Raw genomic sequence first — 16,106 nt, 5'->3', positions numbered from 1 at the left:
GCACAGTCAAAGGCATGGGACAATATGGCATATTTGTATGCAGCTCTCAGAGCAATAACAATGTTAGTGACAGGAAAAAAGATCCAATAAAAACACAGTGATCATCACCAAAAGCCTGTGTATCTTATAAGTAGGTAAGCAAAGGTAAGTTAACTGCAGCTTCCAGTTGAGGCCTGCAAGGCAAGTTGAGACATTTTAACATGATATATACATTTTACAAATGCCTTTGTCTACTCATGTTTAAAGCTACCCAGTAGACTTACAGAACACCTGTGGTTGACTATTTTTTTTGAGACACTTTAATAGAAAACCAGACCCTGTACTCAAGGATTTATATAAGCACACTGGGATGCACTGTGGAGACCAACATGGAGAAGACAATCATAGGGACCAAGCATTAGAAAAACGCATTTATTTGAAAATTAGGCCCATAGTCCAAAGATCAAATTAACAGCATGTAAATTTAATGCTTTCAAGCTCTTGGGGGTTTTGTTAGTTAAAGTCTGGTATTGTCTTGATTAAACATCTCTTTATAAATATAAAACTTGTTTGTAATGCTGGAGTTGAATGTAAAATGGTATAATACCTAGAGATACTGATGGCTTTGAACCACTCCTTCTCTCCATTTAAGTGGAATAACCTTACCCTGCATTGGAATCTGAAACCTCTTTCAAGACATCTGACAATCCCTTTTCACTTCCATAGCTTTCTGCTTCTGAGGACTTTTCTTGGAAACACTGTCTTGTATTTATTGAGTTCATCTTAGAATCTGTAGAAACATCTTCTAATGTCAGACTGGATGGCTGAATGTCTTCATGAACTGTTAAATCCTAAAACGAATAAAAGTTCCATTTTGTTAAGATGAAATATTTGCTCAATCTCTCTTTCAGAAGAGCAGAAGGAACATGAGAAATTTTTTGTTTCCTACAGAAACACTGAGATTTCTCTTGCTTCTTTTGCATCCCACTAATATCAGTGTCTACTATAAAGTAAGTTATTTTTCTTTATACTTTATTTTTTAAGTGGTTCATCTTCCAAGACATTTTTTCTTTGCATTTCTCTTTTCAGATCTGGTATCATAACATGACAAAGTGAGATATATTCAATTTTCATGTATGCTCATTTTGACTAGGGTAGAGTTAGCTTTCTTCATGGTGTCATGTATGGGGCTGTGTTTTGGGTTTGTGCTGCACACAGGATTGATAATATAGAGATGTTTTAGTTATTGCTGAGCAGGGCCTACACAGAGCCAAGGCCTTTTCTGTTTTTCATACTGACAAACTGGAGAAGAAACTGGGGGGGCACAGAAGGATGGGAAGAGACACAGTCAGGACAGGAGACCTCAACTGACCAAAAAGATATTTCATACAACACACAGCTTAGTATATAAAGTGGGGGGAAATGGCTTTTGTCTTCCTAAGTTACCATTATGTGTGATGAAGCCCAGCTTTCCTGGGGATGGCTGAACACTTGCCTGTTCATGGGAAGTCGTAAAAGAATTTCTGCTGATGCTCTGCACATGAGTATAGCTTCTGCTTTCCCTATTAAATCTTACATCCAGCACTCAGGGCTTTATCTCAGCCCATTTTCCAGCTTTTACCCTTCCAATTCTGTCCCCAGTGCTGCTAGTGGGGCAGTGAGCAAGAGAGTTGGTACTTGGTTGCTGACTGGGGTTAAACCTGACACCATGGAAAACAGAACCCAAGTGCAAAAATGAGGAAATTTTATGACAATGTAGATCATTCTGAAATAATAAATAAAGAATGCAAAGCCTATCCTTACAAATTATGTGGTATGTACCTAGGTTTTTGTTACCAAGGCTTCTACTAAGGACCCAGCAAAACAGTGTGTGTAAACAACTGCTCAAGAAACTTACACTTTTGAGGGAGGGATCATTGTTTTCATCTTGATGACGTATCACACCTTTTTCTGCTTCTCCACCTTCAGCTGTCTCCTCTTCAGGATCTTTTTCATCTATCAGTTCTTTTTGCCTTGCAACAGTTCTTCCTAGATTTGGTTTTGGTCTCTGTATTCTACCTCTCTTTAGAGGTGTTGGATTCAACATGCTCTGTTTGCCATCTTCTTTTAAACCAGCTGTTTCATTAGATCTGGAAAAACATATATACATAGATACCACATCTGAAAGTGGGAGAAGATTTGGAGAAGTGATTTTTTTTCCCCATTTTTTTAAACAGTTAGTAACACTTACCTAAATGGTATTACTAGCATCTTGAAAGAATAAAATTAGAAGTGTATCTACTAGGGACTGAGAGTTTAAACATATGTTTGCCCTGTTATTTTTCTCTTTCCATTGGTGACAGGGTACCGCACTAGAGAGACCTTCTTTTGGCCCATAATGGACCTCTCTGTATTCCTATCTAGTCTAGAGGCAGACAGACCTAATTTAATAAAGAGTTTAAAAAAATTCACAAATGTTCAGACTTTTTCTTCAGTGTATTCAGAAAATACATAAATAACTTTGTTATCTCACTAAGGTAAAAATATCAGTAGGGCACTACTAGAACTGTCAGATTCTTCTACGCCTTTTTACACTGAGAATCAAGTTACAGAGCAGATTAATGAAAGAAATAACTGAAAATATTTTTCTGGCAGATTGTCAAACCCAGTTTATCTCCATCCATCCTCTTAACTATCTCCCTTTAAAAACAAAAGTTTGGGGCTTTGATTTTTTTATTTCTGTTCTTGGTTTAGGTTGGTTGGGGGATTTTTTGGGGAGGTATTTGGGGGACAGTTGGCTTCTTTTAGTTTTTATTTTTTACAATCTCTTCTGTAAAACATGTTATTCCTTTTACACTACAGCTGCCACTTCTGTAGTGGCACATTGAAGAAAAATGCAACACTTAATAAATATGTGCATTAAATGGCCCACATATTGGATTTTTTTCTTCCTTTTATTTGACGCCTAACACTTAACTACACTTTAAGAACACTTACTCCTGTTTAAATACTTAAGCACTGAAAAGGATGCATTTTAGTATTAAAAGCCAGTAGCTAAGGCTTGTTTTAGTTTTCAAGGGACTAAGCTTTCAGGGTTTTTTGCATTTACCATGACTGACTTATAATTTAAAAGCACCACTTTAAAACCAGAAGTGCTTAATTTATGTTTCCTAAGTGAAGATTCCTATTTTGCCCTCAATTTCTGTCTCACTGCAGAAGTTTCTGCAAAAACTTCTATAACTACCACACTATAAAATACTACCAGAAGTGACAGGACTGGTAAATTACAGGACAGCAGCACTTATCTTCTTACTTATCTCATACTTACGGAGACATTGTCTCCAGGACTTTGTCATCTTTTTCTGCAGCATCTTCACTGGTAACATCAGATCTATCTTGGTCATTATTCTGAATAGAAACAGAACATTATGACATGAACTGCCTTAGGTTTATAAAATACAGCATCACCTAACTGACCAAGTAACTGTTCATAAGAGGAGACAAAACAGATTGCTCATGACACACATACAATTACAGGGTACATTTCACAGTCAGACAGGTGCAGTAAAAGCTAGATCAAACACCTAAAGTTGTATTTGCTGCAGGACATGAAAGATTATTGGTATCTACTGTGTGTTTAACAACCTCTCAGTATAGCTGAGGTTACCACAACTGTCACTGAAAGCAAGTTAAGTAAGTGGCTAATTCCTGATCATATTCAGGAGCAAAAAAGTAAAGAAAAAACCCAAAAAGATAACATTACTGCTGCATCCAGCAGCTTTTCAGCTAACACATTATCTTCAGTTACATTACTTTATTAAATACCTTCTCAGTTTCCCCCTTAGGCTGTAGATGGGACATTTTATCATTTCTTGCATCTTTTTCAGGCTCTTCTTTCCTTCCAGATGCTCGTGTGACATTAGGTTTAAATCTCTGTCGATATCCTCTAACTATTGGCTTTGCAATGGAAGTTTTTTCAGGTTCTCTGCATAAAGGATCCACAACAGTGACATTCATTCCATAATATTCAAGCCTATCTAACATACAATGTCTTGCACAGATTTCTTTACTGGAATTGTGTTGTCTTCAGAAAGATTTGGCCAAACTTAGGCAAGTTGCTTCACACGAGAAACAAGATTTGTTTAGTCTTACAACATGTGAAAATTCAATTTATCTATTTGTTAAAAAGAGATTAATTTATCACACAGGGGAGGAACCTAGACTACATGCCATAGCTGCTTCTGCAAGCATCAGAAGCAGAGCCATTACCTGATAACTGAGGCTGGGAGGAAAGCAAAGCCATAGTTATCACTTTTCCTCTCTCAAATTACAGGCATTGTTGGTACTTCATAAAGCAATGCTTTCCTCAACTTTCCACAAAAGATGTACATATTTTCTACCAAAGTACCATCTGGTATCATCAAAACAAAAATGCTCAAGTCAATTTTGAGATTTATATGAAAGCTTCACAGTCATTGCTATCTTTTTTTAAGAAAACTATACAGAGTAAGTTAACAATTACAGTCAGTTAATTCCAGTAAAGTGGAAAAATTATCTCAATACTTACTCAGATGCAGTATCCAAATCCCTGCTCTCTACTTCTGTGGCTTCATTTCTGTTTCTCCTACTGTCCTCTTCAGAGCACTGGAATCGAGGCAAGGAATATTACTCTTTGACAAGTGCAGACATCTCAGTAGCAGTTCCCAAAATGTTACTTATAAGACTACCGCTGGTCCATAGTATCAACTTTGAGCAAAACAGATGCAGCATCAAGAACAACATACTAAGTAACATTCCTCTTTCTGACCTTTTCATCTGCATTTGCAAGGGATGGAGAGGAAGTTTTCGCCTCTGTTTTGTCTTGTGTTGCTGTCTCCCTCCTTCCAGATGATCTCACTAAATTGGGTTTAGGTCTTTGCAAGCGCCTTCTGTCTGCTGACTTCTCAGTTTTCCTTAAGATATAAAAAAAAGGTGGTATGCATTATTACCAACAAGAGACTTAAAGTCTTACATGGTTCAAGATGTACTTGAAGAGCGTCACAGACTGCATGGGTCAAGACACTGCATGCAGCAAGACAATTGACAGACCCATTGCATGTTTCTGATATTAAAAGACATGCTACAATGTTATGAAAACAACATCAAAAAAGCCTTAGCAACTTTGCTGACTTTCAGTGGAATCTACTTAAAAACACTTGAAGGAAGCATTTCCTGCTGTTAAATAAATAGGAATATTTCTTCTCCTAGGGATTCACGATTCACGTGAATTCCCTTTTATATAGAAACAACATAAATCTGCCCTTTATACAATGTTTTGCATCTGCCTCTCCTGTTCCCCCATCCCCTTTCAAAGCTATCTCAGTCATGGAAAAACAAACTTCTTTCAAATACCTTGTCCTACAGACAACATCCACATGTTACTGAAGAATGGGGTACACACATCAGTCTCTCTGTCCTTAACCACTGCAATGGATTGTCCTGGGATTCACACACTGACACAGCCCTGTATCTTATCAACAATCCTCAGACTGGGAACTACTACCTTTTCTTATATTCTCCCTAGAACAGGACAAATAAAGCTTTTGACAGTCTTCATCATAAGAGTGAGCTGCCATGCCAAAAAGGAAAGATGGAAGCATGAAAATCAACTCAGCATTAACTAGTATCCCATCTCTGAATCACCCTCAAAAAACTCTATCATGAAATAAGAAGTCAATGATCATGCAAAAATGGAAACTTTAGGCATAGCCTTCTTTAAACACCATTTCTCACCATAAGAAACAGTCACCAAAATCAACTTCATAAAGGAGTACAGACAAGACAGAGACATTTTGGAGTATCTTGTATCTAAGAGGCTTGCACCAAGTTTTGAAGAGGAACAGTTTCCAAATTACACTACACACATAAGATCTGATGTACAACTTATTAGTGTTCAGCTAATAAGCTCTGATGGACAACTACAAATGTCAGAGAATTCAGTGAGCCCCTCCTATTAAAAAAAACAAAAATCAAATTTCACAGCCAAGCTATAGATTTTCACATTTACCCACAATGTGACAGAATTTCTTCATTCTCTTGCTCTTGCTGGTTGTAGTAAGACTAGTTTGGTTTTTTTCAAAGTTTAGCTAAGTCTTTATCCCTGTTCCTATCTACCATTTAGATCATAGCTAATGCACTGCTACTCAGTAATCAAAAACTTCACTGAATATGGAAAACAAACTATCGTGATCCCCTGACTGATTCAACCTGCTATGGTCAATTGGAATTATATCCAAATTGAGTAGATACAGGTTTAGTTCAAATGCCACTGCAAAGTAAAATAATTCTACTTACATGATTTCAGACTGTGAACCACCCTCTGATGCATTCTGCTTTTCATCTGTTTTTTGTGAGTCATGTGTATCTTCGTCCTGAGGAAGAAAAGAAATGTAGAAAAGAAACAATAAATATAGATGATCTTTTACTGTAATGTAAAGAAAAGCAAAAACAAGATTCCCACAATGGCTGAGGGTAGAAGCGTCTGCTAGAGGTTTTCTAGTCCAACCCCTTGATCAAGTGTAGTGGGTTAACCTGGGCCAGATGCCAGGTACTTACCAAAGCTGCTCACTCACTCCTCTCTGCAGCTGGACAGAGGAGAGAAAACTGAACACAGGGTTCATGGCTTGAGATAAGGACCAGGAGAGAGATCACTCACTAAATACCATCATGGGTAAAACAGGCTCAGCTTAGAGATAGGAAGTAAATTTATTGCTAACAAAATCAGAACAAGATAATGAGAAGTAAAATAACCTTAAAAACACCTTCCCCACACCTCTCCCTCCTTCCAGTCTACCTCCTACCCCAGCAGTGCAAGGAGACAGGGAATGGGGGCTATGGTCAGTTCATCCCACTGCTCAGGGAGAGGAGTCGTTCTCCTGCTGCACCCTGGGGTCCTTCCTATGAGAGACAGTTCTCCATGAACTTCTCCAACGTGGCTCCATCTCACGGGCACCAGTCCCCCTCAAACTGCTGCAGCATGGGTCACTCTTCCACGGGCTGCAGTTCTCCAAGGACAGGCTGTTCCAGCCTGGGAGCAGGGCCCCTCTCTCCATGAGTCTCCCATGGGATCACAGCCTACTCTCCACCTGCTCCAACATGGGGCTCCTCCATGGGGTGCAGGTGGATCTCTGCATCCCCATGGATCCCCATGGGCTGCAGGGCCACAGCTGCCTCACCACAGCCTGCAGAGGAATCTCGGCTCCAGTGCCCAAAGCAACCACTGACCTTGGTGTCTTCAGAGGTGTTCTCACATGTTCTCACTCCACTCTTTTCTGGCTGCAATTACTACTGAAAAACCCTTTTTTTGTTTTGAATTCTTCTTAAATCTGTTATCACAGAGGCGTTACCATAATTTCTAATTGGCCCAGCTTTGGCCAGCAACACATTCATCTTTGGAGCCACTAGGGATTGGCTCTGCCAGGCATGGAAGAAGCTTCCAGCAGCTTCTCAAAGAAGCCAACCCTGTAGCCCCTTGTTACCAAAATCAGGCCATGCAAAAACAATACATCAAGCCACCTGGAGCTGGTTGCCCAATACTGTGTCCAGACAGCTTTTGAATCTTGCCAAGGATGGAGACTCCACGGTCCCTCTGGGCAGCCTGTGCCAGTGCTTGGTAACTCTCACAGTGAAACAGGATTTCCTGGTGTTCCAAAGGAACCTCCTGTCTTGCATTGTTTGCCCATTGTCTCTTGTCCTGTCAATGGGCACCCCTGGAAAGAGCCTGGCTCCGTCCTGTTTGCACCCTCCCCTTGGGTTTTTGGGTAACTGTTGAAGAGATCCTCCTGAGCCTTCTCTCCAGGTTGAACAGTTCCTGCTCCTTCAGCCTTTTGTTGTAGGAGAGATGCTTCCACCCCTTTACCATCTGTGTGAGCCCTTGAGGGGCTGTCTCCAGGGTGTCCAGGTCTCTCCTACCAGGGAGTTCAGAACTGGTCAGTCCTCCAGGTGGCTTCACCAGTGCTGAATGAGGGGCAAGGATCAGCTCCCTCAGCCTGCTGGCAGTGCTTCTGCTGCTGCTGCAGCCCAGGTCACCATTAGCTGGTTGTGCAGCCACAGCACCTTCCTGGTTCATGTTCAACTCGGAGACCACCAGGACAGCCGGGTTCTTTTCTGCAAAGCTGCTTTCCATCTGGGTGGCTTGCAGTGTGTGCTGGTGCCTTGGGTTGTTCCTCCCCCGGAAAGGGAGAGGACTTTGCCTCTCCCCTTGCTGAACTTCCTGAGATGCCTGTCAGCCCATTTCTCCAGCCTCTCCAGGTCCCTCTGGAGGCCAGTACAACCTTTGGGTGTCTCTGTCTTTGGAAAGCAACTCCATCCAGATCTGCCTAATGTGTGAACTTGCTGAGGTTACAGCTTGTCCCATCATCCAGATCATTTGTTGAGCAGCACAAACAACCCAATGCACATTCCACTCAAATCAGTTCCCAACACTGTGCCAGTAAGCATATGCCAACAAAATCCTGCTCCAGGGCCTAGCTGTTCATATTGCAGTCCTTCGCTTTTGAATAATTAAACTGTTTGGCTGTTTAAATTGTCTATGAGATAAGTCAGGCATGCACACTATACTTTCTGAATAAATTTAGGTTAACAGACAAGTCATTAAACCCAGGAAAACTGATAGTATTTAAATTTTGGTCATGTTCTTAGGCCTGTTGATTGTTTTCCACCTGGTGGTGAAAATGACACAAAAACAACCAAAAAATGGCTTTGATTTACAAACCACTTCTAATGATCAAGGGCAAGATCTCGAGAAGAACTACATTAAAAAATAATAATACCTTTGTTTCTGTATTTTCTACAGATTTTCTTTCCTTGTTTCTAATATTTGCAACTGGTAACTCTGGACTCTGGCTTTCCTGTGATGTGTCATCTCTAATATCGTTGGTCCTCACTTTAGCAGATTCTGCTTCTAGTGTAACATCATTGCTATCTTCAAGGCTGAAAGAAATAAAAACATATAGGAACATTAGTGTATTTGTAGGAAAAAAGCTATTTCCACTTACAGACAGATCAACTTGCACAGAAAAACAATGCAATTTTGACACAAAATAACAACCCATGTTTCAGAGAATCTCACAAAGTTTTAGTAATATTTGCAGAACATGAGCTTTAAAACAACTTTAGTACTTTTGCACTGCAATTGTAAGATGATGTTAAAATCTCACCTCATTATTCTAGACTGATTGCTTTTAAAAAAATAAACTTTAACATGAACAACTATATGCAGATGCTTTTTGCTCTGATCTTTTGTAACAATCTAGGTTGAGTCCAAAGGCAAATAGCTGTTCCTTCATATGCTTCTAATGAACTATTAAAGAAAATAAAAGTTTCTGGGAATCTGTATAAAATAACAAACAATTACAATGTAGCTAAATACAACAAATTAACACACAAAATTCTAAAGTAGCACTCACAGTATCATAATGAACTTTCAGATTACCACTTTCACATATAACAAGTTTAATAAACAAGCATTCACTTTCTTTCTAGTAAAAGTATGCCCAAAACTGAAACCAAAAGCTTTCTTGTCACCCAGACTCTGCATAAATAAAATCAAAGCAACATTCCTTTCCCACAAGAACCATTTTATTACAGATAAAAATTCCAAACATTTAGTAACTCGACTTAGCAACATTGTCAAGCAGTACTTCAAGAGAAATACTAGAAGTTAGGATAAACAATGGCCTTCCTAAACACTCTTAAAAAATGAAATAACTTTTGGAAGTGACTTTTGTAGTTATGTACATTAATTTTGCAAGAGCGGCCATTAGGACAGAGAATATTTTGAGTGTGTAAATCATAAACAGCTTATTACATCCCAGGACAGTTCTCAGAAACCAGAAATCTGCACATTCTGTGGCAGTTAAATGGTGGTAAATACGAATAAATAAAACCAGTATTAAAACTTTAAAGTATTTTTCGGTTTTGCCTAAGTGTTCCATTATAAACATTACCTGCCTAAATTGACGCCACCTTCTCTCTCCATTTGGTTATTCACCGGTAAACAGGACTCTGACCTCTCTTCCTCTGTTCCAGCAGTCTCATTTTGTTTTCCTTCAATAGCACAATCCACTTCTCCACAGGTAGTATGACCATCATTGCTTGCATCATGCATCACTTTTTTCCCTGATAATTAATAAGAATTAAATCAGTTTAGACATTCTGGGAAACATCTTAGAATTCCAGTAATCAAATCCTAGCTACAGTGAAAAAGAGTTCATGTAAGACTAAAAATCCCAGTAGAAAAGCCTAAGTATTAAGATTTAAGAGAACTGTTCTCATCTAAAACAAAGTATGTTTCAATTTAGAATGAAAGCTGATTTTGAAAGGCATTGTTCCACAATCTCCCACAAGGCAGATCAGCAGTACAAACCAAAGACCAAATTCTGACTTTTAAGCTTGCAATTCTGACTTTATATAAAATTTCTATTTGAATGTTTGAAAGTGAGCACTTTTGCCTCTTACTTTTATTAGAGGATTTCCCTTCTTCAGCAGTTTTTGAAGGAACAGACATTTCTTCTGGAATATTCCCTACTTCCTGTTCAAGATCCTCTTTTCTCTTCTTCTTTCTCTTCTTTTTTGCTAATGCTGGCTCTAAGGCAACCTGTTCCTCTGCCTGTTCAGAAATGCCCAAAGATTCCTCATTTTCTTTCTCAGCTGTCACACCATCTGCTTCTGTTTCTGCATCAGAAATTTCAGCTTCCTGAAGATGATCTTGATCATTAGCAGCTTCTGTGCTGGCAGCTTTTGCTATTGAGACAATATGGTTCTTGGTTAACAGACTGGTGAAGTACTAGGAGTCATAAATAGCAAAGGCATTTCTACTAAAAACATTTGTGTACTCATATATCACTGCCAGTACATTGCCAGGCATATGAGCAGGACTGGGGAAAGTGTCATTGACTTGCCAGAAAAGCTTCAGCACAGAATAACTTCAGCATTTAATACAAAACATATTCTGTACATGGGAGAACACTTCACCAGGGGAAAGTCAATATGGGATGTAAAGCCAATTTAGTAAATGTTATTGTGCCTATGCTTTTTCACAGTTTACACAGACACATTTGGATTCAGGGAAAATAGACATCGCTATTCCTATAAAGAATTTCTGTATCTCTGCAGAAATAGGTGATGAAGGTTACAGAATGTACGCCATGAAAAAGTAATTTTTTATCAAGAAATCTATTACAGTTGATCATTCTAGCTTATATAAGAAAGCTGAAATATTATCTAGCTAATAATTTGCAAATTATTTTCTGGGTTTAATGAGTTTCTACAATTTTACTCCCTGCTGTTTTAAGGAAATTTTGTCTTGATCCTGTATTTAACCACCAAGAACCTTTCCTTTCCTTTTTATTACTCTTAAATGAATTTGTTTACCTGTAATTAAGAAGTCCAAAATGCAAGAGAAGTAGAAAAGCATACTTGCATTGCTTTACTCACAAAGTACCTTTAATCTACCACTGAAGTGTAGAAACAGAATTTCTCTATGTGGTTTTAAGTCCTAGTACATGGGATATTTTACTTAATCAAATCCAAAACCAAGGCTATAGAAAAGCAGCAACTATTTCAGTTTTAAGAGATGTTGCTTCCTAGCTGGCATCCCCTTTAAAAAGATGTTCACTTGTTTGTTTCACATTGCCGTCTACAAAAGAATGGGTCCTTGTGGAGCAAACAAGTGAACAACACCAAAGAACTAGCAAGAAATTTATGAAACGGTGTCAGTATAAGTGTTTTTAATTAAAGCACATCTGTGAAAAGTCCTTCCCCAGGTACTAAGGTAGTAAGACACAGTGGTGATCAACAGTACTTAATCACAATCTTTACTTTGAACAGACCAGAAAGATAACACAACTTTTACATGATTCTGTGAAAAGAATCATACCCCTCAAACTTAGGAAGATAAACTACTATTAGAGGAGAAACAGAACCCTTAAAAGAAGAGGCTTTCACATGCAAGAAAACTTTCAACACAGAGGAGTTTGCCAAAAATATGATTTTGGCCCAAAAATTCTACAAGTGAATTCATTAGCAGCTCAGGGAGATCCTTTGAACTGGTGAACTAGAACATCAGTGCTTCAGATTGTGAAGAGCACTATTTTCACCATGGTATCCTGTTTCAGCTCTGTTACTAATTATTACCATCCTGCACATCAGTAAACTACACCTGAAAAAGCTACACTATGAAGCAAAGAACTTCTTGCCCTCTGCACAAAAGGGAAGGAAAAGATTCCGTATGTGATTTTTCCTCTGCTAGATTACTGACCATTGCTCTGTAATGCCATCTCAAGCACTCTTTTAAAGTACCTTTTGACTTCTTCTGCGGCCTTGGAGACTTCTTTTCCTTTGGTTTCTGGCTTTTAACAGTCTTTTGCTTCCTCTTTTCCTCATCTGCTAAGACCTTCTCAAGCAGCTGGGCAAAGAACTCAAAATCAAAGGGTCGTTTTTCTTCTACCAGATTAAAGCAAAGACATAGAACATATTTCAAAGTTGATTATTTTTCTGAGTTTCAGCTTTGTAAAATAATCAGTGATACACAACATGATACTAAAAAGCAAACGTTACATACATTTAAAAAGAGAATTCTTCTTGAAAATATTTTCTGCATCACTTGAGCAGGGGCTAAAGTTGACATAAAGGTGACTGGATTATGGTATATTAGTTTTAAAAAACAAGTTATAAATCTAAGTAGTTCAGAAAACTTAAGAACTGACAAATACATTAACTGTATCACAGTACCAAATAATGTATTACCATGCTGCTGTAGGACATATGTACCTCATTCAACTAACAAAGAAAGTCTTTAAGGACTCTTAAAGCAGTTTACAATAAATAACTGTTAGAAATTCCCACAAGTCAGAAGAATTATCTTCAAGTAATAAATACAGAAGAAAGTTTATATTAACGTCATTTAGCAGACATATAGAAAAGACAGAAAATAAACCTAAAGATCATTACTGTGAACTATGCTTGTTATAAAAACCTAAGACTCCACAGCTTCTGGACTCATCTATGAGCAAAAACTCTCTTGTAAGTAATTCAAACATGACAAAGCACAGAAATTACCATGAAAAGAGATGGCTACCATTAAATGACTCATTTTAGGGTGGGGAATATTTACTTACTGAAAGCTTTGTCTATTCTCCATCCATTAGCTTTTTCCTCACGTTTGAACTTGTTCTAGAAGCAAATGCACAGTTGTGTTTATCATTAAGCAAAAAATGCAACAATATGTTGTACAAAATGGCAGCTCATATAAGCCTTCAGTGCAACAAACCAAGTAAAGCTGTTGAAATTTTCATGCACATTCACAGAACACAAGTTAGTAATTAATTTTTAAATATAAAATCTGTTACCACAGCTATCCCAGTTACACTCTTTTTATTATTTTCTACACCTTTTCCTGACTTATAATCTAAGCAAGGTTTGAAATAGTGAAGACTTTCCCAGCTGTGTACAACAAAAGAGACAACACTGAAGCCCCTTACCAAACAGCCATTTAGGATTACCAGCATTCTTCAACTAAAACAAAGTGTGTCTAAGTATGCTAGATACATTCACTGAAATTCAACGAGCATTTTAATGTTTCAGATACTTATAACCTCTTGAAACAGGTATTAAAAAATAAGCATTACTATGGAAAAAATTAGCACCAAAATTATCACACAATAAAGGAAGCATGGGAATGTAAATAAGAAAAAGAAAAGTGAAACCAGATGCTTAATTGCTCTGTTGAGTACTTTAATTTTTACCTTAATTTCTGCTCTGGCTCTGTGAGGAAACAGCCGTCCAATCAAGGAGAAGTCTGTTCCTACCATACTGATAGCTAGAAAGAACATATCTGTTTCTAGAAGGGAAAAGAAAGAAAAAATTATACACGCTTAAGTATTTACTAAACCATCTTTCTTGCTATCAGAAATAAAAACACCTTGCAAACTTACTGTCATAAGATCAGTAACTTTGAGGCTGTCTACTGTAGCTGCAAGTCCAGATGAGTATATGTGGAGTATGTTTGTTATTTTACCTAGGTCACTATAGTAAACGTTTACTGAACTACCAACAGAACTACCAACTATCAACAGAAGGAATTGTCTAATCTATTAGAAAACTGCAAAATGTGAAGTATGTTTTCTAAAGCTAGTAAATCAAAGCTAACCAACCCAAAATTGCCCCTGTCCATTTTCATTATGAACACAAGCACAAACTGAATTCAGAAAAACACCACGTAAAATCTACCATCTCCATTACTATTTAACAGGAAGAGTGCATTCCAAAAAGAGCACAGTGAATTCTGAAGCTAATTTTTCCATCTACAGCTGTAAAAAGTAACTTCCAATTGTAAAAGGTCTTGCAGTGTTGTAAGGCTAGAGATAATAGTCAATTGACAGCAGGAGTAATGAAGAACCCAACCCACCCACTCATCAAAACACAGCTGTCCATTTGCACTGAAATTAGTCCACACAGAGATACCTTATACAATCTCTTCTTACCTATGCTGGAGGAACTTAGTTAAGAAGTACCATACAGAGCTCAAATACCTGTAAGCCAGAATCCAAAACTATGCTTTTGATAAAGCAAACTAGCATTTCCTCAGCATTTAAGCATCCATGGCAGAAAAAAGCACAGGTAGCCTACATATTAAAAGGCACTTGATTTTTTAAAAATGCCATTTTTCACAGTAAATATCACAGCTCTGTCTGTTGTAAGAGTTTGGAGGATTGAGATGACATGGCATGTAAGTAGATTCATTTACTCCATTGGGAATAAAAACTGTCAAGTATAAATCATAGGAGGAAAACTACGACTTTTCTGCAGACTCAAAACTTGAAATCAAAAATAACTCGCCTTTATTTGACCACGGTTTTGTGTAAAAACTTTTCCTGAAGCTAGAATACGTCGTTGTAGAGCCACGCTCAAAGATGGGATCATTTTCTTCTACAACACACGGACCTTTTGTTCTTAGAACTTCTACAGTTAAGCTGGGAAAGTGAACACACAAAAAGACTCACCTCAAAATATTGCTAAGAAAACGTATAATAGGTGTTTACAAGGCAGATGTTCGAATTTTTTGCCACAAGTGAGCACTTCTACTGTGTAATTAATTTTAGTAATTACACTAACATGTACTTTAATGGAGAATGCAGCAAGAAATCACTACCCTACTTACCCCACGTAAGTAAATTTGCTTTTTCTGTTTTATAATATTTAATACAGACAGACATAATTAAGTAGCTTTAAAAAAAAAAAAAAAAAAGACATTTTAACATTTGAGAAATCTATTTTGCAAAACCACAAGAGCCTCTCAATATCCTTCAAGAATACTTTCAAATTCTTTTACCAGGTCCTCTTTATTCTTAAACCTTGGCCTAAACTTCATGTTAGATACATCTTTGGGCAACTCAGAAATTTGATAATCTACTTTTTGAAAGTCATATTCTAAGCAAAGTTACTGAAAACACTGACAGAAGAATAAAGCAGCAACATGCAACATGCAAAACTGGAGCAAATCATACTGAAAACCAAATAATTGTAAGCAGATACATGTTAACTGTGAGAAGCAATGAAGTCAGCTAAATAGAAGACATTTGGAAGTTTGGCAAATGTTCAGTTCATTCACTGAAATAAAATATGTCATCTTCCTCTCTACCTCCTTCCCCAAAAGCATTTCTCATAAAGTATGCCATAACAGAGATGCAGATTACTGCTGCTCGTATTTTGCCACATACTTAAGCTGTTTTCCAAGTTAGCGCAAACTCTCAAACATAAATACAGTCAGACTTGTCCCAGTCCAAAGTAGTCCTCTATCTACAAACTAAGCTGCAATGCAATACTGTCCATGAGTCAGGCACAGAATTTACCTTTCTTCATCCAGAATGATTGAACCATCTTCTGCTACTTTCACACGAGGAACAAGAAGTGGGCCATCCTGACTCTCTTCCCCATTCTCTTCTTCTTCCTCCTCCTCTTCTTCATGATCAGGACCACTTTTCTCTTCCTGTCTACAATTTTTAAGACAGTAAGCAAAAATATTGTTCAGTGTTTTGAATTGCTACTCAGTATGCCAGATATTCAACAATTTGATGAACCAACCAGCAATGCAACACATCAAGAAATTA

At 37.8% G+C, this 16,106-nt stretch overlaps 1 protein-coding gene across 4 annotated transcripts in view; it reads right to left on the bottom strand.

Moving 5' to 3' along the window:
• BDP1 (BDP1 general transcription factor IIIB subunit) overlaps nucleotides 1-16,106 on the bottom strand; it is a 52,817-nt gene that overhangs the window by 29,607 nt on the left and 7,104 nt on the right. For all 4 annotated transcript variants that reach the window (XM_069001205.1, XM_069001206.1, XM_069001207.1 and 1 more), the window contains exons 5-19: nucleotides 15,849-15,989; nucleotides 14,836-14,969; nucleotides 13,743-13,837; nucleotides 13,116-13,170; nucleotides 12,298-12,441; nucleotides 10,456-10,740; nucleotides 9,945-10,116; nucleotides 8,769-8,928; nucleotides 6,292-6,368; nucleotides 4,766-4,910; nucleotides 4,526-4,602; nucleotides 3,784-3,943; nucleotides 3,287-3,366; nucleotides 1,877-2,108; nucleotides 646-830 (exon numbers count right to left, since the gene is read on the bottom strand). In XM_069001205.1, coding sequence (XP_068857306.1) covers nucleotides 646-830; nucleotides 1,877-2,108; nucleotides 3,287-3,366; nucleotides 3,784-3,943; nucleotides 4,526-4,602; nucleotides 4,766-4,910; nucleotides 6,292-6,368; nucleotides 8,769-8,928; nucleotides 9,945-10,116; nucleotides 10,456-10,740; nucleotides 12,298-12,441; nucleotides 13,116-13,170; nucleotides 13,743-13,837; nucleotides 14,836-14,969; nucleotides 15,849-15,989 — 2,142 coding nt within the window. The remainder of the gene's footprint in view (nucleotides 1-645; nucleotides 831-1,876; nucleotides 2,109-3,286; nucleotides 3,367-3,783; nucleotides 3,944-4,525; nucleotides 4,603-4,765; nucleotides 4,911-6,291; nucleotides 6,369-8,768; nucleotides 8,929-9,944; nucleotides 10,117-10,455; nucleotides 10,741-12,297; nucleotides 12,442-13,115; nucleotides 13,171-13,742; nucleotides 13,838-14,835; nucleotides 14,970-15,848; nucleotides 15,990-16,106) is intronic.

The sequence above is a fragment of the Aphelocoma coerulescens genome (assembly GCF_041296385.1).
Source record: "Aphelocoma coerulescens isolate FSJ_1873_10779 chromosome Z unlocalized genomic scaffold, UR_Acoe_1.0 ChrZ, whole genome shotgun sequence".
In the NCBI taxonomy this organism is placed as follows: Eukaryota; Metazoa; Chordata; class Aves; order Passeriformes; family Corvidae; genus Aphelocoma; species Aphelocoma coerulescens.
This window is presented reverse-complemented; position numbering and strand designations above follow the sequence as displayed.